Source organism: Ursus arctos, unplaced genomic scaffold (assembly GCF_023065955.2).
Source record: "Ursus arctos isolate Adak ecotype North America unplaced genomic scaffold, UrsArc2.0 scaffold_4, whole genome shotgun sequence".
In the NCBI taxonomy this organism is placed as follows: Eukaryota; Metazoa; Chordata; class Mammalia; order Carnivora; family Ursidae; genus Ursus; species Ursus arctos.
Window position 1 is genome coordinate 6872642 of NW_026623056.1, and position 27751 is coordinate 6900392.

The window sequence follows — 27751 nt, forward strand, 5'->3', positions numbered from 1 at the left end:
TACTTAACACTGCCAGGAAGGGAAAAAAGATGAAATTTCAAATATCCTTGAATTATGATTTAGTTAAAGGTCAATTTTTAACGTAGAATCAGAACCTAAATGGTAATGACTCAGATGTAGTCTTCACTACTTATCTGTAATATGTCTTTAAAAAATAATAGACACGGGGTGCCTGGGTTGTGCAGTCAGTTAAGCAGCTGACTCTTGATTTCGGCTCAGGTCATGATGTCAGGGTCCTGGGATTGAGCCCCTCATGGGGGCTCTGAGCTCAGCACAGAGCCTGCTTGAGATTCTCTCTCCCTCTGCCCCTTCTCCTGCTCTTTCACTGTCTCTCTCTAAAATAAATAAATAAATAAACAAATAAATAAATAAATCTTTAAAATAAGTAATAGACGTAGTAAACCATGAGTGTTTTTATACCCTCTCCCTGGCATCCTCCATTCCTGTTTTTAGCTTCAGAACCCTTTGTTCAAACTAAAATCTACTAAGAAGCCCAATATTTAAAGTTGCTGAAAGTAGAGCTGTTCTGTTTAGAGCCTGGAACATTGACCACCCACCCTCATGACTGTACCCCATTCTACACCTCACATGCAATAGCCACCTTAAACCCTTCCCCAGAACAACAGTTTTTCAAAGCTCTTTGGCATATTTTGGTTAAGTAAATAGGGCATGCTTGTCAAACAGAGTTAACATGTATGCTTATTATTGAAAAAATTAAAATGTCACAAAGTATCTTTTAAACATACAGAACAAAATATATTAGACATGCTTTAGTCTTTCTTTGGTGACTCAAGATCAGGCAATTCCTTGAGATTCTTGAGGGCTAGCATTTATCTGGCACTTCTGTGTTATATACTTTTTCAGGATTATCTTTTTCACTCAACAGCCATGCAGGACAGGGCATATTATTATGCCCACCTTACAGATGGCAAAACTGAAGATTCAAGAAGAGATTGCAAACTTGCCTAAGGTCACACAGTGACCAAATGGTGGGGCCAGAAGTGAAAGTCAGGCAGCTGGAGACCAAAACGTAACTCCCAAAACTATCCCCAGGACAATTTGGCCACGACAGTAATCATCACTCCGAAAATCAATGGGAAACGTATTCCAGAAGCAGGGCAATGCCAAAAAATAGTTGTAACAGACGTGATTCTAGATAGAACATCTCCTACCCTGTCTAAAAGAGTGCATCAAGCACACAAGAGTTCTCAAAACTAAGAGCAACTTTTGCGTGCTTTCACGTGCTTTTTCAACATGCCTTTTAAGTTGGTGTTTGAATTACGAACCGCTTCTTTTTTAAAGGATATCTCATTTCTATAAGCAAGGTAAAAATGTGATTTCTGTATTTCAATTTCAAAAGTGCAGGAAGTTTCTTTGCTTTTGAAATCTGCATTAGATCATCACAGACACACCCTCTGCTTCCAACCTAACACCGTCTTGCTCTATTTAGTAAGGGAAGAGTTCGCCAGTTTTGCTGAAGTTGCCAATAACCAGATCACGTGAAAAAGCAACAAAGTAAAAATAAAAAGGACACTAACTCAGACTGCTGCTCTGACCTCCACACAAATCCAGAGAGTATCCAGTCATAGAAGCTTCTGGATCCCAGGGCTGAAACCCGTTAGCACAGAGAGGGCTCCTGGAAGGAAACCTTTAAAACTTTAAGGCCTACGTTGAAGTGACAGGAGGCCGCAGAGTGGCGAAGTTCAGAAGTGATTGGGGTACGCTGTCCACAGGCTGGTGTTTGTAGTGGGTTTGCAGGGAGCATCTTGAGATCTGTCATTTTCTGGTGCAGCTCTATTGCCAGAAGCAGCCAGATGTTTGAGAGCTCAATTACATAAATAACATGAGGACTTGGAGAGGTTGACTTCTTCTTGCTCTTAAATATTTGGTGGATAAAGAGGAGACTGATACTAATTGTGGCAGTGATTCGATTGACTAGTGAAACTAATGTTAGCACTACAGCTAATTTATTATAAAACATGCTTGCAAAAATGAAAGTATTTTCTGTTCCTTTCCAACCTATATGTTTCATCTTGTGTGTTCGATCTATTATTAACTTCTAGTCGAAGTTTTAAAATGTGAGAGGCCCTTACATTCATACTGTTAAGTTTAGAAAAAAATATTTTTAAAGTATCATTCTTATTTGATTTGTATGCAGAGTAAATTGCAGTTGTATGAACATTTAGCCTGGCAGGTGGTCTATGACCCAAAATGACGACATACTTACCAGATGTTGAATCTCATGTAACATTTATTTGAGTGCTAATTGTTCTCGATTTTATGCTCATAAACCTCTACCGACGTCCGAAAAACCCTGTGCCCCTGATGGAGATGAAAGTTAACCATATTGTATTTTTTTGTTCTTTGATAAGAAAGTTGAATTGATTAAAATACCTTCTTTGCTTCTGTCATGCCAGAAGATCTGAGAAGAAATAAATACCTAATGCATCCTTTAACAATTTATCGCAATTAGAGATGAAATTTAGATGACCATGACCAAATTTACTATTAAAAACTCAATTTTCAGGTATGAAATAGTTCCAAATTTTTACCATTCGGGCAGTGGATGGTTAAAAAAGAATCCCAAAGATAGATTATGTAGATTAAGTTTCTTGCAGAAACCTAATCTTGCAATTCTTTTTTGAAAGATGTCTCACCTCAGCAAAAGAGGATAAAGTTTGCCCTTTATCAAGAACCTTTCATTGTTCCACAGAAGGCTGGAACTGACCAGTGTTCAGAACTTCAAGTCATTCATGCAGCTTGACCTTCTGTAGTATTGCCCTCCTCCTCCTCGACATCACCTCCCTGGAGTTCAGTGACAGTCTTTTTACTTTCTTTCTGTCTCTCTCTCTCTCTGTTTCCCCATACACACACACCTCTTGGTTCCTCCTTCTCCCTTGCTCCTCCTGCTTCTCGATCAGTGCTCTTCCAAGCTGTCCCTGGCTCACTTAACGAGTTCTTCATACACACACTCTCGGGGGCTTTCTCTATTTTTGTGGCTTAGCTGTTACTCCTAAACAAAAGGTTAGAGATCAAAGTTCTAGTCTGGTCTGAACAATCTTCACCAATTCAAACACGGCATTTCCAAATGCCTCCTGGGACATTGCTATTGGCTCATCATTACAGAAATTACGACAAGGCAGCAAATAAATATATTCTTCAAAAGTGATTTTTATAATCTTCACAACTCCCCTCTTCCCTGCTTTTCACCAATGTGTTGTAAGGATAGCCATTATTCACCCAATTCAGGCTTAAAATCTGGAAGCCATTGTTGACTTTTCTTTCTTTTTATCTCTGACATTTAGTGAGTCTCAAAAGCTAATTAAATCTGTCCATTGTAATACATCTCATATCAACTCTTTTCTTAGCATAACCATTGCTACCACCTTGGTCAAATTTCTGATCACATAACATCTGAATTACAGAAAAAGTTTCCCAACCAGCCTCACTGCCACCAGTATCATTTCATGCCACACCCACCACCCAATGAATATTTCTGGAACATTGCCTTTGTGGTTGTCACATCCTTCCTCAGGAACTTCAGTGTCTTCTTGCCTGGTATTCAAGGCTCTCAACTGTGTGCATCTGTTTCACAATCTGTACCTAATTTCTATGTTTTCTCCAGTATAAAACTTTATCAACAGCTCTGCTAATTTCACTAACTTGTACCAGCCTGTGCTTATCCTGCTTCTGAACTTTCCTTTGTTCAGAAAACTTCTTTCTACTGAGAAACACCTACATATTCTCTTTTTTCCTTGATTCGGTTGAGGACTATCTTTCCAGATATACCTAATTTAAGTCCCATCTTGTCCATGCAGGTTTTCCTGAATATTTCAATATCCCTCTTCAAACTCTTAAAGAAATCTATACTGTTCACTCCAGAGTGAATTTCCTAAGGTTTCATGGGGGTATGTCTTATCTCCCCAACAAGTTTTAATCTTCTTGAAGATGACATCTTTAAGTTATGTTCATGCCCCAAGCATCTAGTAGGTGCTCATCAATATTTGAATCTAAAAACAAACTTTTCCAAATCCTGAATTTTTAATGGTTGAAAAAAAAAAAAGAACGTCAAAAAATCTTTTTCAAAAAAAGAACTTCAAAAAGAACGAATGAAATGTTCAGAGCTTCTGACATATGATTTATTTCTTTGTCACCAAGCTTAGACAAAATTATCACACCGATTTTGTTCCTTATTTTACCTAAACCTTAAGTGGTTTCTGTTCAACTTATGAAGAGTGAGGGAAGTAAAATAATCAGTATTAAATAACTCAATGGAGTAAATGCTCAAATGAACAGAGCAGCTTTGCCTGGGTGGAAAAATTAGTTTTGTATTTGGGTTGTATTTTTGCTGCAGCTTGTTCTCTGAGAAATACAAACTCATAGTCACAAAAGAAGATTGGATTAATAGAGAGAGTCTGACTTAGTGAAACTGTCAGCAACACCAGAAAAGCATCTGCACAAACATGAAATATTGATTGTAGGTCAGCAGACTCATCTATATATATGAGGGAGAGCTTTAACTGTTAGGAAGTTAAATATCTGTAAAATAAAATTCAGTCTCTGGAAGTAAAGTACAAAATGTAGAGGCCATCAGCATCAATGCTTTCTGTTGGACACCTCATCATAAGCGCTGGCACCAGTTTATGAATGAACTTTTTAAAGCAATTTTTTTTAAAAAGAAAAAGCACAAGAAATTAAAAAAACTCTTTTAGAGGTATGCAAATCTATTAGTGTTCTATCATCACCTTTCTCTAAGTTTCATTTCCTTCTCTATTTTCTGGTGTCTATGTCATTTCTCTGCCCTTTGTCCATAACAAAATGTTCTGACATTTTGGGTTGGAGCAAAATCTCATTTCTAAAGGTCCCAATTGCTCAGTATGAGATGGGACCATGTCAGTGTTATACGACTTCTTTTTACTGATCAGTTTCAGAGTTTAGCTCCTACAGTACCTTTGTAATGCCAACAGTTTGTCATTAGTTCTTTCCCAACCATTTTCTGAATTTTATCTTGTACTCCTTTTAATGCCAATACTTCTATCTTGGAAGTTATCCACAGATTCACATCAGCAAGAAAATAGCAAAAGGCAGCAACTTTGTAGCTAAGTTATCATTATTGCCTCCCATAAATAATAAAACAGTTTCTACTTTTAAAAACATAGCATATTTTGATTTTTGCATTTGATGTGTGAGAAAATGCTATGTGTAATGAATCTTTGTATAATAAGCTACACTTTCCCTTTGACCTTCATTATAATTTCAGAGTTCTAGATGCAAGTGGAAAAAATTGGTTTCCATTCCTAAGATTCTGGATTTTCACTTCAGGCTGCTGCTCTACTTCTCCAAAACCAATCTTTGAATTTTTAAGTTTCTTTTCATAACCCATAAATAACCTTTGAAAAAACAAATAATCCCACAGGATTTTTATGCTTAGTTAATTTGCATTTCACAAAGGAATTCATGTTGATTCCAAAGTATTATGTTTAATTTGCTGTATGGTGTTGATTCTGGGAAAGTTCCTTAATTTTATCCCCACCAAAGTAGGCCTGGGACGATACAAACATTAAAGATACTCCTATTCCCTTCAATATTTATTAGACTCACAGTCAAAGAAATAATACAATGTTGTTACAATTCCCATAAACAGTTATATTTTTTTAAAGATTTATTTATTTCAGAGAGAGAGCGAGTGAGCAGGGGAGGGGCAGAGGGAGAGAGAGAGAAAATCAAGGGAATCCTAAGCAGACTCCCTACTGAGCACAGAGCCTGACATGGGGCTTGATCTCACAACCCCGAGATCATGACCTGAGCTGAAATCAAGAGTTGGACGCACTCAATGGACTCAGCTACCCAGGTGCCCCGGCTATATTTTTGCACTATATAAGAATTCGAATGGACATTGGTTGGTTGGCTACCAACTGCGCATTCCCTCCTTTCCTCTTTTTTCCCTTGGAGAATTTCTCAGTCTCTATCTGCTCTAAAAGTGAGACCTAACTGATGGTAGATCAATCCACCCCGGCATTACCTTGACCTCAGTTTGGGTTCAATCATAAACATAAGTTCAATTTGGGCCAATGATAAAAGTGAGTCCAAGGACTGTGTGGAAGAGGCAGTCACTGTTCTTTAGGACAGTGTGATCTGAGATCTGTAATGACATTTGAGCATTTTGCTATTACTCCAGATCCTAGCACTTGAGGGGATGGTACAGGTAGTGGAATACCAGGGAGAACTTGAGAATAAAGCTGACTGCAGAAAACAGAGCAGTAAGTGAGGTGTGGGATTAAGCTGCATTCAAGGCAGTGCCACCTGTGGATCTTTCGATGATATAAATCAATGAGCTCATGCCTCCCCCTACTCCTTTAGAACTTAAATATATTGAGGTCAGTTTGAGCTGAGATTCCTTCCACTTGAAACTAAAGATTTCTGATATAGGGATTTAGCTAATAGTTCAGTATATCTACAAATACTATGGAGTCCTTAAAATATAGCTGAGATGCAAGGCAGTTATAAAATCTTCAAGAATCCGGGAAGAATATCTTCCTTATTTAAGACACAACAGTTTGAGGATTAGGAATTAATTTTTACAGCTAGACAAAGATAGAAAAGTTGAATACATCTTGGTGATGCCATTATGATGATAACATTATTATGACATTATTACCAATAATTAAACTTAAATGTACATTAGCATAATTTTTCTTGTTCTTTATCATAATTATTACTTTTTCAGTTTTGGTGAGATTCTACATCTTCTAGGAAGTGACTCTTGGATAGTTAACTAAATGAATGCATAACAAAAGCCTTACGTAATCTGAAAACCTTAATTTTCCTGACTATCTGGATTGGTAATATACTTATTTCATTGTGTATATCCCCTTGTAGAAGGGTAATGACTTGCCTTACATAAATACATATGACATGAGAAAAAGTGTAAAAGAATGTTTGAGGAAAACAGAGTAAAAGGAAAAGTAAGAGATGGGTGATAAAGCCATAAGTGAGATTGATACACAAAGTGTGTTTTATAAATTTTTATATACTTGTTAGAATTAAACAGGATCAGCTCTCTCATTCACAGTATTCCTACAGATTAACACTGACAAGGAACTAATCTACCTATTTATGAAGGGATAAATTTGGGGAGAGTATTTGGAGAGCTTAGAGTGGGAAAGGGTACTTGGAGAGAAGCTGCCATGTAAGTGTGTGTGCGTGTGTGTGTGTGTGCGGGCGCATGCATATGTATATGTGTGTATGTATGTGTATCACAAGGTTTTCCTGAGCATTATGGATACAGTACCTGTAATACCTGCTTCCTGCCATGTATCACATTGTAAGAGCTCCATCTTGCCCCAAGCCATTGTTTTTTGTTTTTTTTTTTTGGAGAGGCTGCAGTAAAAATTTACATTACTTCCACTTATTTTTGGATTATTAAGTGGTATTTCTTTAAATGCCACTCCGTCTGTCTTCAGTCAGACCCCATAAGGAAACATACTAAGCAGGATGGATTAAAGTTCCAGGGAGGTTCAGGAGAAATGCAATCATGGAAGGTAAGAGTAGATGGTGGACACCAGAGGCAAACAGTGCTGTAACCTGCTACCGCAAAGGACAAGTGAACTGCTCATTGAAAAGATAGAACAGTGCCAGAAAACAGTACTCACCATTGGAAAGACCAACATTTTCATATATTAAGAACAGAGATTTTAGCTCTATATATGAGGGATTTCTGTATTTTGGGAATGATTCTCTGTTTCTAGCCAGAATACTGTGGTACAAATATAAGATGATTTATTGTCTTTATAACCAACCTGGCCATAACACCTTCATAATAATATTGGGGATATAGGCTTTTTAATTCTATAACCTTTTCCATTTGAGAAAGTGAATTATGAAAAGGAAAATAGTCTGATCTTGAAAACTCATGATCATGATAAAATTATAACAATTTAAAGAAAAAAAGAATAAAATGAGGAATTTCTAACTTCTTGTTTTAGAAAGCATAAGAATGTATTATCCTTCCTGGTAAATGATGACTGAACAAGAACAGAGTTATAAATTTCAGTAAAAAGCAATTCTTAAAGGCCTATTTTAAAACAGTATATTATTCCTCTGAACATATATATTTACTCCTGGGAGTTAAATTGCATTGGAAAGACAAAATATGACTCTATCCACCTAAGTGTTAAAGTAATTGATATCTGATCCAGAAAACTTTTCTATTAAACATTACTAAGCATAGATCCATTACTGAATATTTATTTATTTAGCAAATAAATCTTGATATTTTCATCAAGAGGAGACAGGATATGCTTATTGTATTACTTTATTATTATTAAAATACAACCATGCAAGAATAAGAACTATACAAAATTGCATTATTTTGCTGGAATATATGAATAAAAATCTCAAGCAAAATCTTTATAAATGAAAACATAATAATTCTGGGGCTGATGAATTATTATTTGTTTTATATGCCCTGACTACTCTGCATGAATCAAACTGGATTTTTCCTTAAATAAGAAAAATGAATAGCTACACTGCTAAAAATTCAGTAATTTTTTCTCTGTGAAGCATAATACAATACAGCTCTATTATAATATGTCTTTAAGATTTTGGCTGGTCTTACCATATTCCCCAAATAGCAAAGGATGCACAGTAAGTTCCTGAGGATGTATAAGCCTGGTTGTCCCAAAAGGCAGATTTGAATTTTAACCTTCCCTCATCAGTCTTGTGGACTTTATAAGGGCAATATGGTTCTAGTGCCTGCCACAGAGGGTGAAGTCGGTTTTTCTCACAATAAATCACAAATTTAGTGGGTCTGTTCAGTAAAAAGATTAAAAATACTTACACCTATATGCATTTCAAAATTGATTTATTTTTATAGCTTTCCCCTTTCCATCTGTTTTTCATGTGGAAATCCCTGACACGGTGACTGTGAACTGGGGACTAGCTAGAGAAAAATACACTGCCTGGGAAATCTTTATTGTGAAAACTCTTCCTGTTCATTACCACCACTCTGCCAGCTATTGCTGGGCTCACTGCACTGCCACAAGACCAAGGAGTAATGAACTCAACACTATCTAGGTTTGATGAAGGTGACCTGGAGTTGGGCAGAGTTTCTGAGTTGGAGGTTTGTCTGCCAGTCCCTGCTGGGAGAATTAAGTGTGTTAGTCTCCAAGTTTTAATGACAATAACTACTTATCCAGCACAACATAGACAGATAACTCCTCATCCAAGATCGTCAAGGTATAGATTTTATGACCTTCATCTGTTGATGTTTATTTTGATGACCTCTATGATTTAGAAATTCTTACTTATGGCCTAAATTTCTCTTGCTGCAATGAAAACTACATAATTGTATTCTGTCTTCCATGGGGCATCAGTGGGTCTTCTAAAATGTTATCTTTCTGTGGTGGATACAAACATGTGTGCATGAAAGCAGTCACCTGTAGCTGTCTGGAGAAGGATGAGTGATTGTGAAGTAGAAAAGAATGTGTACAAACTCTGAGTGTTTCTGAGGGTGGAGGTGATTGCAAGGAGTGTTTATTCAGTCACTGAGTTCACATGAATTTATTGTGTACATTGTGGATGGAGTAAGAAGCTGCCCACCTGTTACGATGTAAGGCAGTGGATTAGAGTAAAGCTACATGGTTTGACAATAACAACAAAAACACCCAAAACAAAAGACCTCCAAATCCAAATCTCAGTGATCTAAAGCAAGAGAATTTTGGTTTTTGCTCCTTTGGGTATTCAGTGGGTGACCTTCCACGTGGTCACTCAGGGAATGCAAGCTTCTTTTGCCTATGGCTTCTTCAGTTCCACAGTCCTATCTACAGTGGCCATGAAAAGAGAGTTCTGCATGTAGGGTTTTATGGGCCAGGCCTGGAAGTGGCATGTATTATTTCTGCCCATATTCTATTGGCCATTATTCAGTCACAAGGGAGGCTGGAAATGTATCTTAGTTATATACATGGGAGGAAAAAATAGCTTGGTAAACAACTAGCTAGTCCCTGCCACTTTCAGGGGCAAGGATTTCTATTTCCAAACTGTTTCCTTGTCTGTTTTCTCCTCCATCATTCTTTTAATTAGAGTCAGCCTTCCATTCCACCATTAGAGCTTAGGTTTTAATTGAAAACATTCTCCAGAAGAGTGGAAAAATATAGTGCAATATTCACCCTGAATTAAAAATTACTAAAGTCAGATCCTTTCTTAGGAGCAGGTGTATTTGAGCACTCCCTAGAATAGAATCTGGAAAATATGTGCCCAATAAATGTTTGATGAATAAATGAATAGATGAACAAACCACCCATTTCCCTTGTTGATCCTCTTTTTGTCCTGAGGATCTTGGGATTCTGGAGCATAAAGAAAGAAAGAAGAGACCTGGCAGACTAACACAGTGAATTGGAGAGAGGACTAAAACTACTCCCAGTCTTTAGTGGAGTACAGGGGATTTCTAGAGTAAGACCCAGAAGGTGACTGGTTTCACAAGCCAGCATTCTGGCAGGGAAAGGGAATCTCAGAGAATGGCTCTAGGCTGGTCCAACTTATGTGGTGAGGGTGGTTGGTGTACATATAAAGAAGCATCTACACCAAAGGCAGTATGGAGAACTCACATAGGTAACCTTGGGTAACCTAACGTGTCACATAAATGAGCCTATTTGGTCCTGCTCACCAACAGAGGTGATCTCATGTTGCATTAGCCATGTAATCAGCAGCTGTACCAGCCTGCACCAGACTTTGAAAAAAGAATCTTTCCTCACATATCCACTGACCTCTTTGTACACTGGGTACACTTGAGCTCTGTGAAAGTTGAAACCAGACCAGGGGGAGAAGAAAATCCCACGGAAAGGGGAAGAGAAGCTGGTGAATTTGATTAGGTAGTTACTGAAAGAAGACTACATTTTAGAAATGATTGAAGGAGACTGAGTCCCTGGGAATGGGGTAGTATATATTACTAGCTCTGAAAAGACCAAAGATGAATGTGTATAGGTTTAAAAAAACAATCTGCACACATCTCCTTTGTCCAGTCATACCTGCTGCGTGACTATTTGTTGAAATAAATAACTGAGTAAATTTTTGGCAGGATAGAAGCTTCTTAAATTCTATCCACAAGGCAGATAAAAGGAAAATCCTGGTTTTGGGAAAATGTCAACAAAACAAAACAGCTACTCTCTTTGTGTGACTCACTTTCTAACTACTGCCTTTGGCTACTGATGCCTGCCCTAATCTCTTGGTACCACCTGTAAGAGAGATACAGATGCTGAAGACAACATTTGGCGTTCCTTATTCCTATGTTTTGAGTCCTCACTCACATTCAAATTGCATGGGGGAAAAGAAGCCAGACCACTAAGACTGTACACATACAGTTAATAACAGTGGTTTCACTACCATTCCAACAATGACTTTGGGGAAGATCCTTTACCGGTTTGTAACAGTCAAGTAATGTCCTCAGTGCAACAGCCTTGTTCACCCAACGTACAGGTTCTACAGGGCAAGAACCTAACCAATCCCAATGAAATTTAAAATTCTAGACTACCTTCTCTACCTCTGCTTTTCCCTCCAGAAGCTGTATCTTTCCTCTCTAGTTTCTTATATAGCACTGTCATACTCCAGCAATTAGTAATTATAAAATAATAGAAACAATCATTAGTAACTTATAATTATCCTCTTTTCCAACATATAAGATCCTTTAGCATGAATTGTGTTGCCAATAGATCACAATACATTTTGATAACAGGTTTGATAGAGTTACATGAGACAGGAATCTGGCTCATTAATGTTATTATTGTTTTTAAATTCTCAGTGGCAACAGTGCTTCCAAAATATTAATTAATCTTCATGACTTCTCTGTTAAGTAGGTTAAATATAACTAAACTCCTTCTACCAGTGGAGGAATTGTCAAACAGGTTATCTCCTCAATGAACTTCTCTTCATCACCAATGGATCCAGGAATAGAAATGGAAATAGCTGAATCTAATTCATTTTCCATGATACTAGATAGACATGACTCTTGTTTGTTATTAAGGCTACTCCCCCCCTGAACTCTTAAGATATCCATAACAAAATAATAAATGCTTTATAACAATTAGCAAAAAATGTGAGTTCTGAAACATTTTTATCCACTTCCTTACAAAATGATCAGAATAAATCAGCATCAATGGTCATTATAGCATGCGTTGTGCTTTCTTCTCTTCCCTTTCCTTGCCCTCAAATTATCCATTGTTCCTTAAAGATTCACTATTCAACCATCACTATATATTTACATAATATGCTTCCTCTGAAGAGCTTGAGGCATTGTGGTGAAAAATAAGGACTATATAGGACCTAAATTTAATGCTTCTATCACACCTCTGTTCTTAGCAGATGGAAATGGTATAGCTCAATGGCGAGGACATGGGTTCAAATCCAAGGCCTGCCACCACTGATTTGCTGTGAATCTTTGGAAAAGTAATTTGTTTTCTCTGGTTGCTGTTTTCTTGTTTCTAAATGAGAATCATCTTACTCCATAATGCCTAGCACATTAAAAGTGATCACGAACAGAATACATTATTAATCATATAAATCAGTGGCTTGGCCCCAAAACCATGAAAGAAAGAATGAAGGGCTCTTAATGGGATGATGTGATATTAGGTATGTGCCTTTAGAGATTTTCCTTACCATGGTAGCCATTGAGTGGCTCTTAATTTTGTACAAGAAAATCTGTCTTAATTCAGAATTATTGTTGGCATATAGTAGGTATTAAAAAGTATTTTTGAATGAATGAATAAAAGCCAGTGGCTTGCAAAGAAAAAAGGAGGAAAAAGGGATAATACCAGTATTGTGTCCTCTAAGTCCACTTGATGATCCAGATCTCATTTGGATATCAATTATCCAAGAACATAAGGAAAGAGGGAAATTTGAAGTGTGAGATAGATGGAAGAAGGAAAGTAGAAATAGGAAGCGCTGGGAAAAAAATCATCTTCTGGAAAATACTATAATCCTCTAGTTCACTGATGAAGAATATGGGGGAAAGGTGGCATTTTACCACAGGTTATTCCTTCATTTAAAAAAATTTTAGAGTTAACGGGGTTCCTGGTTGGCTCAGTCAGTTAAGCATCTGACTCTTGATTTCATCCCAGGTCACGATCTCAGGGTTGTGAGATCTAGCTCCGCATCAGGCTCCCCACTCAGCAGGGAGTCTGCTTCTCTCCCTCTCCTTCTACCTTTCCCCCTGCACTCTCTCTCTATAAAATAAATAAATAAATCTTAAAAAAGAAAAATCCTATAGTTTCTAGATTTTACTTCTCCTTTTATTTATTTTTTTAAAGATTTATTTATTTTAGAGAGAGAGAGAGCATGAGTGGAGGGAGGGGCATAGGGAGAGGGAGAGAGAATCTCAAGCATACTCCATGCTGAGTCTGGAGCTCAATGTGGGGCTCCATCCAGGGACCCTGAGAGCATGACCTGAGCTGAAATCAAGAGTTGGGGGGCGCCTGGGTGGCACAGTCGTTAAGCGTCTGCCTTCAGCTCAGGGCGTGATCCCAGAATTCTGGGATCGAGCCCCACATCAGGCTCTTCCACTGGGAGCCTGCTTCTTCCTCTCCCACTCCCCCTGCTTGTGTTCCCTCTCTCGCTGGCTGTCTCTGTCAAGTAAATAAATAAAATCTTTAAAAAAAAAAAAAAGTGTTGGATGCTCAACTGACTGAGTCACCCAGCTGCCCCACCTCTTCTTTTAAAGAATAGAAACATCATGGCACAAGGAATATTGTGCTAGACCTAGAGGACTAGTTCTACTTTAAACCTTAAAATAACTTCCTATTTCAACTCATCAGATTAAAACAATGTACCCCAAAACAATCCTAAAATTTGTATGGAACCATAAAAGAACTCAAATAGCCAAAGCAATCTTGGAAAAGAAGAACAAAACTGGAGGTATCACAAGTCCAGATTTCAAGTTATATTACAAGTGGTAGTAATTAAAACCATATGGTACTTGCATAAAAATAGACACATAGATCAATGGAATAGGACAGAAAACCCAGAAATGAACCCACAGTTATATGGTCAATTAATCTTCAACAAAGGAGGAAAGAATATCCAAATGGGAAAAAGTCTCTTCAACAAATGGTGTTGGGAAAACTGGACAGCAACAAAATGAAACTGGACCACTTTCTTACACCATACACAAAAATAAACTCAACGGGGATTAAACACCTAAATGTGAGACCTGAAACCATAAAACCCCTTCGAGAGAGCACAGGCAGTAATCTTTTGACATGGGCTATAGCAACTTCTTCTAGATAGGTCTCCTGAGGCAAGGGAAACAAAAGCAAAAATCAACTATTGGGACTTCATCAAGATAAAAAGCTTCTGTACAGTGAAGGAAACAGTCAACAAAACCGAAAGGCAACCTATGGAATGGGAGAAGATACTTGCAAATGACATATCTGGTAAAAGGTTAATATCCAAAATATGTAAAGACCTGATACAACTCAATACACAAAACCCAAATAATCCAATTAAAAATGGGCAGAAGACAAGAACAGGCATTTCAACAAAGAAGACATGTAGATGGCCAACAGACACATGAAAAGATGCTCAACATCACTTACCACCAGGGAAATGCAAATCAAAACTACAATGAGATATCACCTCACACCTGTCAGAATGGCTAAAATCAATAATATGAGAAACAATAGCTGTTGGAGAGGATGTGGAGAAAGCAGAACCCTCTTGCACTTGGTAAGAATGCAAACTGGTGCAGCCACTGTAGAAAATAGTATGGAGAGTCCTCAAAAATTAAAAATAGAACTACCTTATAATACAGGAATAACACTACTGGTGTTTATGCAAAGAATACAAAAGCTTGAAATCAAAGGGATACATGCACCCTGATGTTTATAGCAACATTATTTACAATAGCCAAAAAATGGAAGCAGCCCAAATGTCCATTGACTGATGAATGGATAAAGAAGAGGTGGTATATATATATATATATATATATATATATATATATATATATATATATGTATATATATACACACACACACAATGGAATGTTATTCAGGCGTAAGAAAAGAATGAAATCTTGTCATTTGCAACAACATGGATAGAGCCGGAGAGTTTAATGCTAAGCAAAATAAGTCAGTCAGAGAAAGAGAAATACCATATGATTTCATTCCTATGTAGAATTTAAGACACAAACAAATGAGCAAAGGGAAAAAAAAGAGAGGCAAACAATGAAACAGACTTTTAACTATAGAGAACAAAATGATGGTTACCAGAGGGAAGGTGGGGGCGGAGGAGATGGGAGATATAGGTGATGGGGATTAAAAAGTGCACGTATAATGATGAAAAAATATAATACAATAAAATGAAAAAAAAAAAAGACCCCAACAATGTACTCCTAAAACTGAAACAATAAACAAATAAACTAGAAATGGCCCTGTATTTGTTTCAATGGAAATAAACTATCAGCTGACAACTTGAATATTACCTGTGTAGATATATTCCACATATGCAGGATGGGTTTTTGTGAAAACCTCTCTTACTTTTTCTATTTTATCAGCTCTGATTTTTGTTGCAAATGGTGTATACATAACTGAGAACGATTCCGCTCTGGTGATGGCTTCTTCAATCATGGCCTGAGAGGAAGCAAACAACCCATTTGGCATCAATAACAATATATGACTTTTTAAGAATGTAAAAAAATATAATTACCTTTATGGATGATTTAAAAATCTATATACTGTACTGCAAAGATAACATATTTTGGTCTTGAATATTCATTAGAATAAAATTTTAATTAGTTCTGGGAATACTATTTCATATTAAGAAAACCAATTAAATGAAGAAAGTTTGTAAACAGGTACCTCTACACTGAGCTTGCTCTAAGATAAAAATAAAAATTCTATTTTCCAAGGTGTCATTTTTTACTTGATTTTAAAAAATCAAGTTCTTAAGTCTAACATAATTATCCTACTCTCAAACAGACATTGATGAGCAATTTGTATTTTAAAAAATTAACTGAAATAGCTAGATCTAAGTATTTTCTATAAATAACACAACAAACTAGACAAAGTACGTTTTTTTCTTCTTCCAATAAGTGGGAAAGCCTTTTGGAATAAGAAAAACCTTTCACAACTTCCTTCCACTAAAGCTTCCCTTCCCTCCAGATCACAAGAGGCACTTGACATGGATTGGCCATTTAAGAATTTCTTTAAATTTTCTTTGCTCATGTACCTTTCTTGATAAAGCCTGCCATCACCCTGAGCTTCCTGTTTTAACTAGGTTCGTTACTATTTGAAACAGACCAAAAAGTAAGTTATGTGAAGTTTTAAAAGGAATTTATTCCTTTCCTACTTTTCCTTCTAATGAGGCTTAAACACTGAATAAAAAGTGGAAATGTCCATAGTTATCTCATTTTTCTGAAAATAGCATAAAAGCATATTACAAAAATTCATATTTATTTATAGGAATAAATTTTTTCAGTGACAACTAAGAGGGCCAACAACCTTAAGGAAAAATCATAGATTTGAACTGTCCAACAAAAGAAAAACCATTTAACAAACAGCAATTTATATTATTACTGGCATAGCATTTTGTAAACAAGTTTCTGATTGATGTTAAGAGCAATAAGGAGTTGATTTTAAGCTGAGAATCGTAATTTAACTTGTTCACTGCCTCATCCATTTCTCAGTGACTTCAAATGGCCTCTGTGATCATCTATATTGTGTGTAAAAGAGCAGCTTTATAAGCATTTTCTGGATACAAAGGGTCCTCCTTTCTCTGAGACTCTCATTAGAAAATTATGTAAACCTTCTAATTTACATTTTAAATTTGTTGTGGGGCAAATTTCTGAATGGCTGAATGAAGGAATTTACATTGCCCACAACATTGCCCTTCCCAGGTTTAAGGAATTGGCCTGGGAACAAAGAATACAACTGTGATTCCAAACCCACAGCCAGCACTCAGCGGAGGTAGCAATGGATTATGAACATGAAACAGGACCTGGGTGCTGAGGCCTGGGTGCCAGCTTTGGAAGTCTAACAAGCTCTGGAATTCAGAGATGTGGACTGAGAACTCAAACTTGGTGTTTAGGCACCAGGTTCTGGTCCTCCAGCAAAAATAAAGATCCTTTATACTAAGTAGGAGAACAATTTTTCCAGTTTGGGGCTTACATATGTTTACTGCTGGAACCAATCTGGGAATGGCCTGCCCAGACCAAAAATGTAAGTAGTCATACCTAGATAAGTGTGGAGGATATGCTGAAGAGGGAAGCTGTTTTAGACCTCAGTTCTAAAGTTTGCAATCTGACTTTTCTACCTTTTGTAAACTGTTCCCATATTAGCTTGCAGAGTTGCTGTAATGAAGTATCACACACTGGGTGCCTTAAAAGATGGAAATTTATTTTCTCATAGTTCCAGAGGCTAGAAGTCTGAGATCAAGGTGTTTGTCTGCAAGGTTGATTTCTTCTTAGGCCTCTCTCCTTGTCTTGTAGATGGCTCTGTAGCTTCTCCTTGTGTCTTCACATTGGTTTTTTCTCTGTGTATGTCTGTATCCTAATCTGTTCTTCTTATAAGGACATCAGTCATATTGGATTAAGAACCACCTAAAGATTTCTTTTGAACTTAATTATCACTGTAAATACCCTATTTGAAATACAATGACAATCTGTAGCAGCTGGTTAGGACTTCAGCATACAAATTTGCCAGGGGGTGGGGGTGGGGGGTGGTGGTGGGGGGGTGGTGGTGCACAACTCAGCTCATAATAGTTCCTAACTCCAAAACAGCTTTTCTGATGGTCTCTCTAAATATCTTAATGAAGGGTATTTTGCTTTAAATTCTGAATCAAAAAATATTAATGAAATTATTAATACTTTAGTTTGCTTCCAGGGAGACATTAACAGTATCCCAGTAAGGCCAGGGTAGAAGAAAACACTCTCTCCATCCCATTTCTTTTCCAATTGCTAGCAGCTTAAGTGACTGCTGGCAGGGTAACTTTGCTAAGCCATCTCACAGCAGGGACAGGGACAGTAAGACTCATGCCCAAGAGCCTATACCAGCTTTTTTGCAAGTGGCAGAAGCGTGGTTTTTGTGTGGCAGCTGGGTCTGTTCATTTAAGGCACTGTACTCTTGGCTCGAGGCTCAACGAATTGCATTTAGGCTTTCACAGGGCTCTCCACTTGGGAGGGTATGTGCTGACACGGTTTCCCTTTCTCCCTAATCAGAGCCAGTAGAAATGGGATCTTTTTTGTGGCTTCTGCCCTCCATGTTGAAGATGGGTAAGGAGGTGGGTGAGTGAGCGTAAGTGTGTATGTAAGAATAATAACTGAATTCTCCATAGAGATATTTTCTCAAAGGACATTATTATAAGCTCAAGAAGAGATACCATAACATGGAGTAGAATGAGAATACGGATTACTCTTTCACCAGATCCTGACATATCCTTGTATTTTAATGTACTAATGTTTTTTGTTCTTCTACAGACAGACAATCTTGAGGCTTTGAACCTTCTCACATTGTTCTTGTAAAGGAACAAAATATATAGCATATGTATATGTATGTCTATATACATAGCATTTATATATATAATATATATATTATATATATATTATATATATATATATAACACATTTCTGGTACATTATTGAATGACTCATGAGTGAAATAACTAGAAAATATTAGCTTTACTAAAACAGGGAATTTTTGACTGGATTAGGCTCTAAAATATCAGGTTTTCATTTTGTGGTGGTATTAATTTAATAATATAGGGTTGGGCTTATCTTTCATGAAGAGTCTAATATTTGTAAAATGAAAAATTATACTTAAGAAATTTTAAACACTAGAATATTTTGTAATAATCATAGCTATTAAAATATGGATTGTAATCTATTTTTTATCAACACTGAAAAATTTTCCTTGATTTTGAAGATAAATAGAGGAAGAGACCAGGTGAGGAATTGCAGCTTGTAAAAAGCTAAGCTGTACTAAGAAATTTGTTGCATTTCTATACACCGCTAATAAAGCTGCAGAAAGAAAAACTAAGAAATCAAGCTCATTTACAATTGCACTGAAAATAATAAGATACCAAGGAATAAACCTAACCAAAGAGGCCAAAGACCTGTACTCTGAAAACAGTAAGACATGGATGAAACAAACTGAAGATGGCACAAAGAAATGGAAAGACATTCTACACTTGTGGATTGGAAGAACAAATATTGTTAAAATGCCTATACTTCCCAAAGCAAACTACACATTTAATGCAATTCTTATCCAAATACCAACGGCATACCTCACAGACCTAGAACGAACAATCCTAAAATTTGTATGGAACCATAAAAGAACTCAAATAGCCAAAGCAATCTTGGAAAAGAACAAAACTGGAGGTATCACAAGTCCAGATTTCAAGTTATATTACAAGTGGTAGTAATTAAAACCATATGGTACTTGCATAAAAATAGACACATAGATCAATGGAATAGGACAGAAAACCCAGAAATGAACCCACAGTTATATGGTCAATTAATCTTCAACAAAGGAGGAAAGAATATCCAAATGGGAAAAAGTCTCTTCAACAAATGGTGTTGGGAAAACTGGACAGCAACAAAATGAAACTGGACCACTTTCTTACACCATACACAAAAATAAACTCAACGGGGATTAAACACCTAAATGTGAGACCTGAAACCATAAAACCCCTTCGAGAGAGCACAGGCAGTAATCTTTTGACATGGGCTATAGCAACTTCTTCTAGATAGGTCTCCTGAGGCAAGGGAAACAAAAGCAAAAATCAACTATTGGGACTTCATCAAGATAAAAAGCTTCTGTACAGTGAAGGAAACAGTCAACAAAACCGAAAGGCAACCTATGGAATGGGAGAAGATACTTGCAAATGACATATCTGGTAAAAGGTTAATATCCAAAATATGTAAAGACCTGATACAACTCAATACACAAAACCCAAATAATCCAATTAAAAATGGGCAGAAGACAAGAACAGGCATTTCAACAAAGAAGACATGTAGATGGCCAACAGACACATGAAAAGATGCTCAACATCACTTACCACCAGGGAAATGCAAATCAAAACTACAATGAGATATCACCTCACACCTGTCAGAATGGCTAAAATCAATAATATGAGAAACAATAGCTGTTGGAGAGGATGTGGAGAAAGCAGAACCCTCTTGCACTTGGTAAGAATGCAAACTGGTGCAGCCACTGTAGAAAATAGTATGGAGAGTCCTCAAAAATTAAAAATAGAACTACCTTATAATACAGGAATAACACTACTGGTATTTATGCAAGAATACAAAAGCTTGAAATCAAAGGGATACATGCACCCTGATGTTTATAGCAACATTATTTACAATAGCCAAAAAATGGAAGCAGCCCAAATGTCCATTGACTGATGAATGGATAAAGAAGAGGTGGTATAAATATACAATGGAATTTTATTCAGGCATAAAAAAGAATGAAATCTTGCCATTTGCAATGACATGGATGGAGCTAGAGAGTATTATGCTAAGAGAAATAAGTCAGAGAAAAACATTTCATTCATGTGTGGAATTTAAGAAACAAACTAGCAAAGGGAAATAAAAGAGAGAGAGAGGCAAACAATGAAACAGACTCCTAACTATAGAGAACAAACTGATGGTTACCAGAAGGGAGTAGGTGGAAAGGATGGGTTAGATAGGTGACGGGGACTAAGGAGTGCACCTGTTGTGATGAGCACTAGGTGATGATGGAATTGTTAGATCACTATATTGTACACTTGAAACTAATATTACATTGTATGTTAACTAACTGGAACGTAAATAAAAACTAAAAAAGTAAGCTATACTAAAAGTAAAGGTAGATTTCAAATGATAGTTTTTAATTTGACAAAAATTTTCTGCAGTTGAGTTATTCTTTCCCTACGTGAGTTTCTCTGGTGTCAATAAATGTTTCACGTGCGCAAAGAATATGGAAAACAGTCAGTCCACATGTCCTGTTGGTAAGTGTACATTGCTGTTAATTATGCTTTCTCTGTTGCTACATACAAAAAGAGCTTTGAAATTAGGTGTTTACATTTGGGGCTTCTAATAACTCTCTATTGTTATCCTCACATTTACCAAGTGTTAAATCTTATAGTTACATAAACCAAGAATGAATGTGGGCAGCTCATTTCCTCTACAAACAGTAAACTTATAATAATTTCTCCTTATTCTTTAGCTAAGCAAAAAGAGCCATTTGCTATCTCAGAAATCAATTTGCCCAGGATAATTTTATAACAAGGGACATGATGAGGGAGACAGGGAAAGAGAGACACTCCATCAAGAGTAAAGGAAAAGTCATCAAATTAGAGGGAAAAGATGACTAGCAAAAAAGAAACAAACAAAATTCACTCTCTCTTCTAAATCCAAGAAGGTTGCTTCTTCCTAGCAAATTTTTAAGAGCACTCAGGGTGCCTAGGATAAATCTGGCAGAAACTACAAATCGCAAACATTTTCAGGATGATGGGATTATGAAATTTTCCCCCCTCCTTTTTTTCTGGAGGATTTGGACAAACTGCAACCTTTTAACTATGTGTCCAGTGATAGTGGTTCAGTAGCAGAAATCTTGTTAGTTCTAATTAGAAAATGTGATCAAATTATTATAGATTATTATCAAATTATTCCTTTAATGTTTCCAACATCAGGGTTGACCATAATTGCAGTAAATTGCTTTACTTATAAGATTATATCTGGAAGGAACCTTGGGAATTTTCCAGCCCAATTCACTGAATTGGAGATGAATTAAGTGACTTGAAGAGGCTTAAGTGACTTTTTTCAGGATGAACAGCTTTTTAATTTTATAGAATTTAGAATCAGGGTTTCAAATATTATATTTCACTTTCTCCTCAAAAATTACGGTTTTACCTCCTGGGTTTTACTCTCCTGTTTAAAAACAGTCATAATAAACATTAGTTTAAATTCTAAATTGTTTAATATTCTTTAGTTTTGCAGTATATGTGAGTGCTATAGAATTTTAGAACATATACATGTATGTGTCCTGGGCATGCGGTTGGCATTTTTCAGACCCCCTTGCAGTTTAAGTGTAGCCATGTGGCTCTGCGTGGATCAATGGAACATAAGTGGGAATGATACTTTTTCTAGGCCGGGCCCATAAAACTCTGCCTCATATAATCCTCCATTTTCTTTCTCTATCAGCTTCCTGAAGAGGGAGGACTCTCAGGACATGGAGGAAGATGGAGCTACATGGTGGAAGAACTATGGGTTCTCATTATTGCTGATTTGTGGAGAACCAATCTCCTGAACTCCCACATTGAACTACAGCGTGAGTGAGAAAATGACTACTATTGTTTAAAATTACAGAAATGTTGGGAGTTGTTTGTTGTAACAGTTAGTCGATCCTAATTCACAAACAATAATAAAAGAAAATTTAAATCTCTTTCATAACCTATTTTTTTCTACTAAGCTTTATGTATTATTTAAAATGTAGACAAAAAACTGGTATTTTAGGAGAGAAAATAACTTTTCACTTAGTAGTGTGAGAAATGCTTTTTTATATCCTACTTCCTTTAATCCTCATAAAGTCCATCTAAGTAGGTATTACTAGTGAATAAATATTATGATTATATTATTTTCAGAGTTAGCATTAGACGCACAGGAAGCAGGGCTCTACTTGTAAGCTATAAATAATTGAGATGGGAATCTTTAGTCTTTAGTGGCTAATACGGTTCTTTGTTATCATATTAATAATGATGTAATTTTGAATGATGACTAGAATTTTCTAGAAAATGGAAAAAGAAAATTTTTGTGACCAACAATTTTCAAATTCAACCCTTTGAATATATGAGTTCAATTTGAAAGATTCCAATTTTCTTGAAATTTAGAATTAAGTTAAAGAGCAAATTTATCTAAAGAGCAAAATATCTTACCTTGAGACTTCCTTATAAACCTATTCACTATATCACTTATGCAATAGCCAAGATGGACATTTTTATGATGATTTTATTAATATGATGGTTTGTCAGAATAAAATATGTAATAATTGATTGTTTGCCCCTGCCTGGATGATCAGCATTTTAATGCTGAAATATTACCTGTATTTATGGGAGTTCTTTTATTAAACAACCTTCACTGTGAGTTCTGTATTTTTGCAATATAAGGGAATATTTGGCAGCTTTGCCATTATATTTATCAGTCCAGTGATGTGAAAGTTATGTTTTCATGCAATTTAAATCAAGATATTTAAATTTTTATTTGCAGTATGTGGAAATGAGCAAAGATTGTACGAAAAGGTTACTTGTACCAAGGTGAGCAAATTTTTATATAACTGTTATGAATTCTCTACTTTGCATTCCATCTTGTTTAAAAATAGCCACAATAAATATCATTTTAAGTTCAAGGCATTTACTTTTACTTTAGTTTTGCAGTGTATGTATATACACTGTATATATATATATATATATATATATATATATATATATATACACACATACATACATATATATACACACACACACTATATATTATATATATATATTGTGTGGGGGTGGTGGGTGTGTGTGTATACTGCTGTCCACTATCCAGTCTGGTTAGGGTTAGAGTTAAGATTTTGATTATATATGACGCTTCCATTAGTTGAATAACTTCAGCATTTAATGCCTAAAATTTAATCTGTATTAATTTTTAATCATATTTGGTAGCAAAATTTTATTTCTATGCCCCTTTAGCACAGAACTAAAGAGATGAAAGGAATCGAAGATATTATTTTAAAATCACTCAACTTCATAACCAAGGAAACTGAGGCTTGTTGAGTTCTGGTGACTTAGGTCACACAAAATGAGAGAAGGAAGCAGGACAATAATGCAAGGTTCTCCAAAACCAATGCTTTCTTTTCCACCCGGTGACTTCTCATCCTTCTAGTTAGATTGCAAATCCCTAGAAGTATAAGATCAAGTTTTACTTTATTTTTTCTTTTTCCATGATTATCTTATTCCTGTCTTCAAAGACAGTAAGAACTTGACTCTAACAGAGAAACAAATAGACCACACCAAACCTAAAGCAGGTCAAGATCCTCTTCACAACAATAACTCTAACACAAAACAGAATATTCATTCTTCACACCTACTGGCCACAATAAGACTGCTCTGCCTACCAGCCCCTCATTAGATTTAAGGAATGCTCTCAATAAGCATGCCTGTCTCAAAGAGAAACATTTACAAAAATTAAATGAAAGGCTTCTTGATAAAGCAACTTAAATAATAATGTGCTTGGGTTGGTCTAGCTTATTTAATGGCAAAGCACATATAATTTATAAATAGAATTTAAAGTACATTCTTGTTCTAAAGATCCTGAATAATTTTCTGTTTGCACATTAGAGAAATACCAGCTGATAGAAACTCAGAGTTACAAGTGTGGGTTTCAGCAGCCTCCAGACTCTTTAGGATGCCACAGAGCTTTTATTCTTGATGACTTAAAATGAATCACCAAAAGGTATCACAGGAATAAATTGCTACATTACCTGTAATTATTTCATAAGCTCAAATGGGTATTACTAATGGGCTTTAGCCTCTATGTTCAGTGGTAAATGTCAACACAGTTTGGGACCCTTTTTTGTCATTGTGCATTTCTTCTCTGTACTTAGTTTAATTATATGAAGGTAGATATTCCTTTCCCTAACTGTATATTGTTTTCTGATTGTATTTCTTGGCTGGTGGTTTTAGATTGGGCTTGCTGGTGCACAAAGCTGATTAATGGCAGAGTTGGGACAAGAATCTGGTGACCTGGTTCCTAGACGTGTACTGCTTTTTCCACCAAGCAGTTATTTTATCTCTTAGGCTACTATGCAAGACACCTTTGAGTGGAAAAGTCTAGGATGCCCTTGAAAAACTGTATTTTGGAGAATTTGAAGGAATCCAAATATGTTTAATTTGGAGACAAGACATAAGTTGCAGGGACTAACTTTCTGTCATCAGAGAGCAAGCTACTGTTGTAGACTTCATTTAATCCACTGATAAATCTGTAACACTCATTTAATCAATTACATGAGGGTGCCTGGGCATTGGCTAAGTGCTATAGATACATTATTCTCTTTACTTGTTAAGGCAACACTGGAAAACAGGCATTATCCCATTTTAAAGATTAGGAAAACTCAGTCTTTATATGATACAATATGCAGTACTTCACATGGTTACTTTGTGACAGAGCTAGGATTCAAGTCACTTCTATCTCAGTCAGAGCCTCTTGCTCTGAGCCATTTATGGTGTGCAGACTCACAAATGAGGTTTATAGCTTCCATAAAGCTTAGGAGGGCAGAAGTGCAATCCTTAGCAGGAGGAAAAATGTTCTAATAGAGCCTTCCAGTGAGGAAGCTATTCATCCTGGAAGCTAGTAGCTCCATGGCCCTGGTGGTACACAGACCCAAGGAGGGATGATGGTCTATCTGGGGATCCAGTAAAAGGAACTGTGTGTTGTGCCAAAAAATGTCTTTATAGTGCTATAGTCTATTACTCAAAGCTTGTCTTTAGTATACTCCTACAGCCCCATAATTTCTTTACTCCATCAAGTTTCAGCTTTGCCCCAGCAACCAGACACCTCTTCTTCTTTTTTCTTATTTCTTTCATTTGTCTGTAATTATTCTCTTTCAAGCTATCACTCCCTCGTGGAGGATTTTTATTTTTTAGGAGGTAAGAGATTGCAGAAGAATGCTATTATGGGGCAGGTATCCTTCTATATGCAATTTTTCATCATCAAGAGGTCTCAGAAGGGGCATAATTGCCTCTGTGAAAAATGTGATGGACCTGTCAAATATATATCCAAGCATTTATTATGTATATATACACACACACACTGTATGACAATGGCAAACTACAACTTCAAGTGATATTAGACGAAATGAAATGAAGTGCTATCTTTAAGAGACCTGTCACTATACTTCCAAGTTATGTATGTATCTAGTCTCCAACTTTATCACTGATTTGTCTTTCATACAGAATGTTAAAGCAAGCCAACCCCCACCTGATGAAGAATAAAGAAAAATGAAGACTTGCCATGGTAATTATGGTGTTTTGCATCTCTTTAGGTTTGGGCTTGAAATAGTCCTCCCAAGGTTTTCTGGGGGCTATTGTTCCTCATAGGCTGTTGACTCCTGCTGTAGACCGCAGTATATAAAATAGCATTTTTGCTGTCTTAGATAGAAATAGGTCAGTTTAACAGTTATTTTAGGATCCTAAAAAAAAAAGTAAATCATGCCACTTGTTGAAGACAGACATATAAAATGCTGGGGCCTCATTATCTAGAAGAGGGCAGATTAGAAAATATGAAAAAGAAATGGAAAAGAAAATGATTCAACCAGAAATTATAGTACAGGTAGAGCATGCAGTCTTCAAAAATTAGTGAGGAAAATACAATTGTGTTAATTCCAGAAAAGAGGAAAATTCATTTTTAATTGGTGTGGAATGCCATCAAAAAGATGGCTGAATATAAATAAAAACATTAAAAGCTTTGAGCTTTACAGATTATTTTATACTTGGGCGCACACAGCTTAAAAAATTTCATGATTTCATGGAATAGTTATTCTGCATCTCCAGCTGCTAAAAAAATGACCTCAATTTCTCTGCAAGCTTGTAAATTAATAACCCATAAAAATCTATGGGGAATATAAGATAACTATAAAAATCTCTAAATTTGGTTTGGATCATAACAATTTTTGATTTTTAGATGCAAACCAAACAAAGAAGGAATCAACATTTTCACAAATTTAAACTGGAAAGCAAAGTCTCTTAAGTAAACAAAATAACCTCATGACAACTTAGCAAAATAATGCAGGACTCCTGGGAACCAAATAGCTATCCCTAAATTTGTTCAAGTAAAAGAAGGCCCAAACTGCCTTAAATCCATGAAACCCATATCATTCTCAAATGAGAGAAAATGAAAAGAAATTTAGAGGTTACTTCTTTCTCTGTTAAGGACTGTCAGAAACCCAAAAAGCTTTTTAGGATGGAAAAAGAGAAAAGGAAAAGCTAACTATTGAAATGGTGTGAGTTTCCTCCATTACCCACTGATACTTCTACAGAACCAAACAGACACCATTAAAAAAATGATATAAATATATATGATTATATATATTTATATATATATGATTATATATATTTATATATATATGATTATATATATTTATATATATATGATTATATATATATATTTCTGAAGATGAGTACTAGGTAAATATTTTCGTAGGAGTGGCTGAGGATTACTTTTCTTATTTGATGTGATGCTCCTATTTTCTAATGAGTTTGAATTATCAACTAGCATATAGGTGGCTGATATACAAGTGACATATGCTGTCCCCCTGCAGGGCCCATTCTGAGGCACTGCCCCAAATTCTTTTTTTTTTTTTTTTAAAGATTTTATTTATTTATTTGACAGAGAGAGAGAGAGACAGCCAGCGAGAGAGGGAACACAAGCAGGGGCAGTGGGAGAGGAAGAAGCAGGCTCCCAGCAGAGGAGCCTGATGTGGGGCTCGATCCCAGGACTCTGGGATCACGCCCTGAGCCAAAGGCAGACGTTTAATGACTGAGCCACCCAGGTGCCCCTGCCCCCAAATTCTTATATGATCTGAATGCCTGGCATTGTTTTCACAGGGGATAGAGCTGTGTATTTCTCAGTGGCAATTAGGGCTTCAAAAGCAGACAACCTCTGACAAGGTTGCACTCTGACGCAGATTCACACTGAGGTGAGGTAACTGAATATATGACACATTTTTGAAAGAAGGCTGTGGCTCTTGGCTTG

The 27751-nt window shown here is 36.3% G+C and overlaps 1 protein-coding gene across 1 annotated transcript in view; it reads right to left on the reverse strand.

Moving 5' to 3' along the window:
* SPATA16 (spermatogenesis associated 16) overlaps positions 1–27751 on the reverse strand; it is a 224322-nt gene that overhangs the window by 42043 nt on the left and 154528 nt on the right. Inside the window, 1 exon segment of the mRNA XM_048215147.1 lies at positions 15467–15614. Within this exon segment, the coding sequence (XP_048071104.1) occupies positions 15467–15614 (148 nt within the window).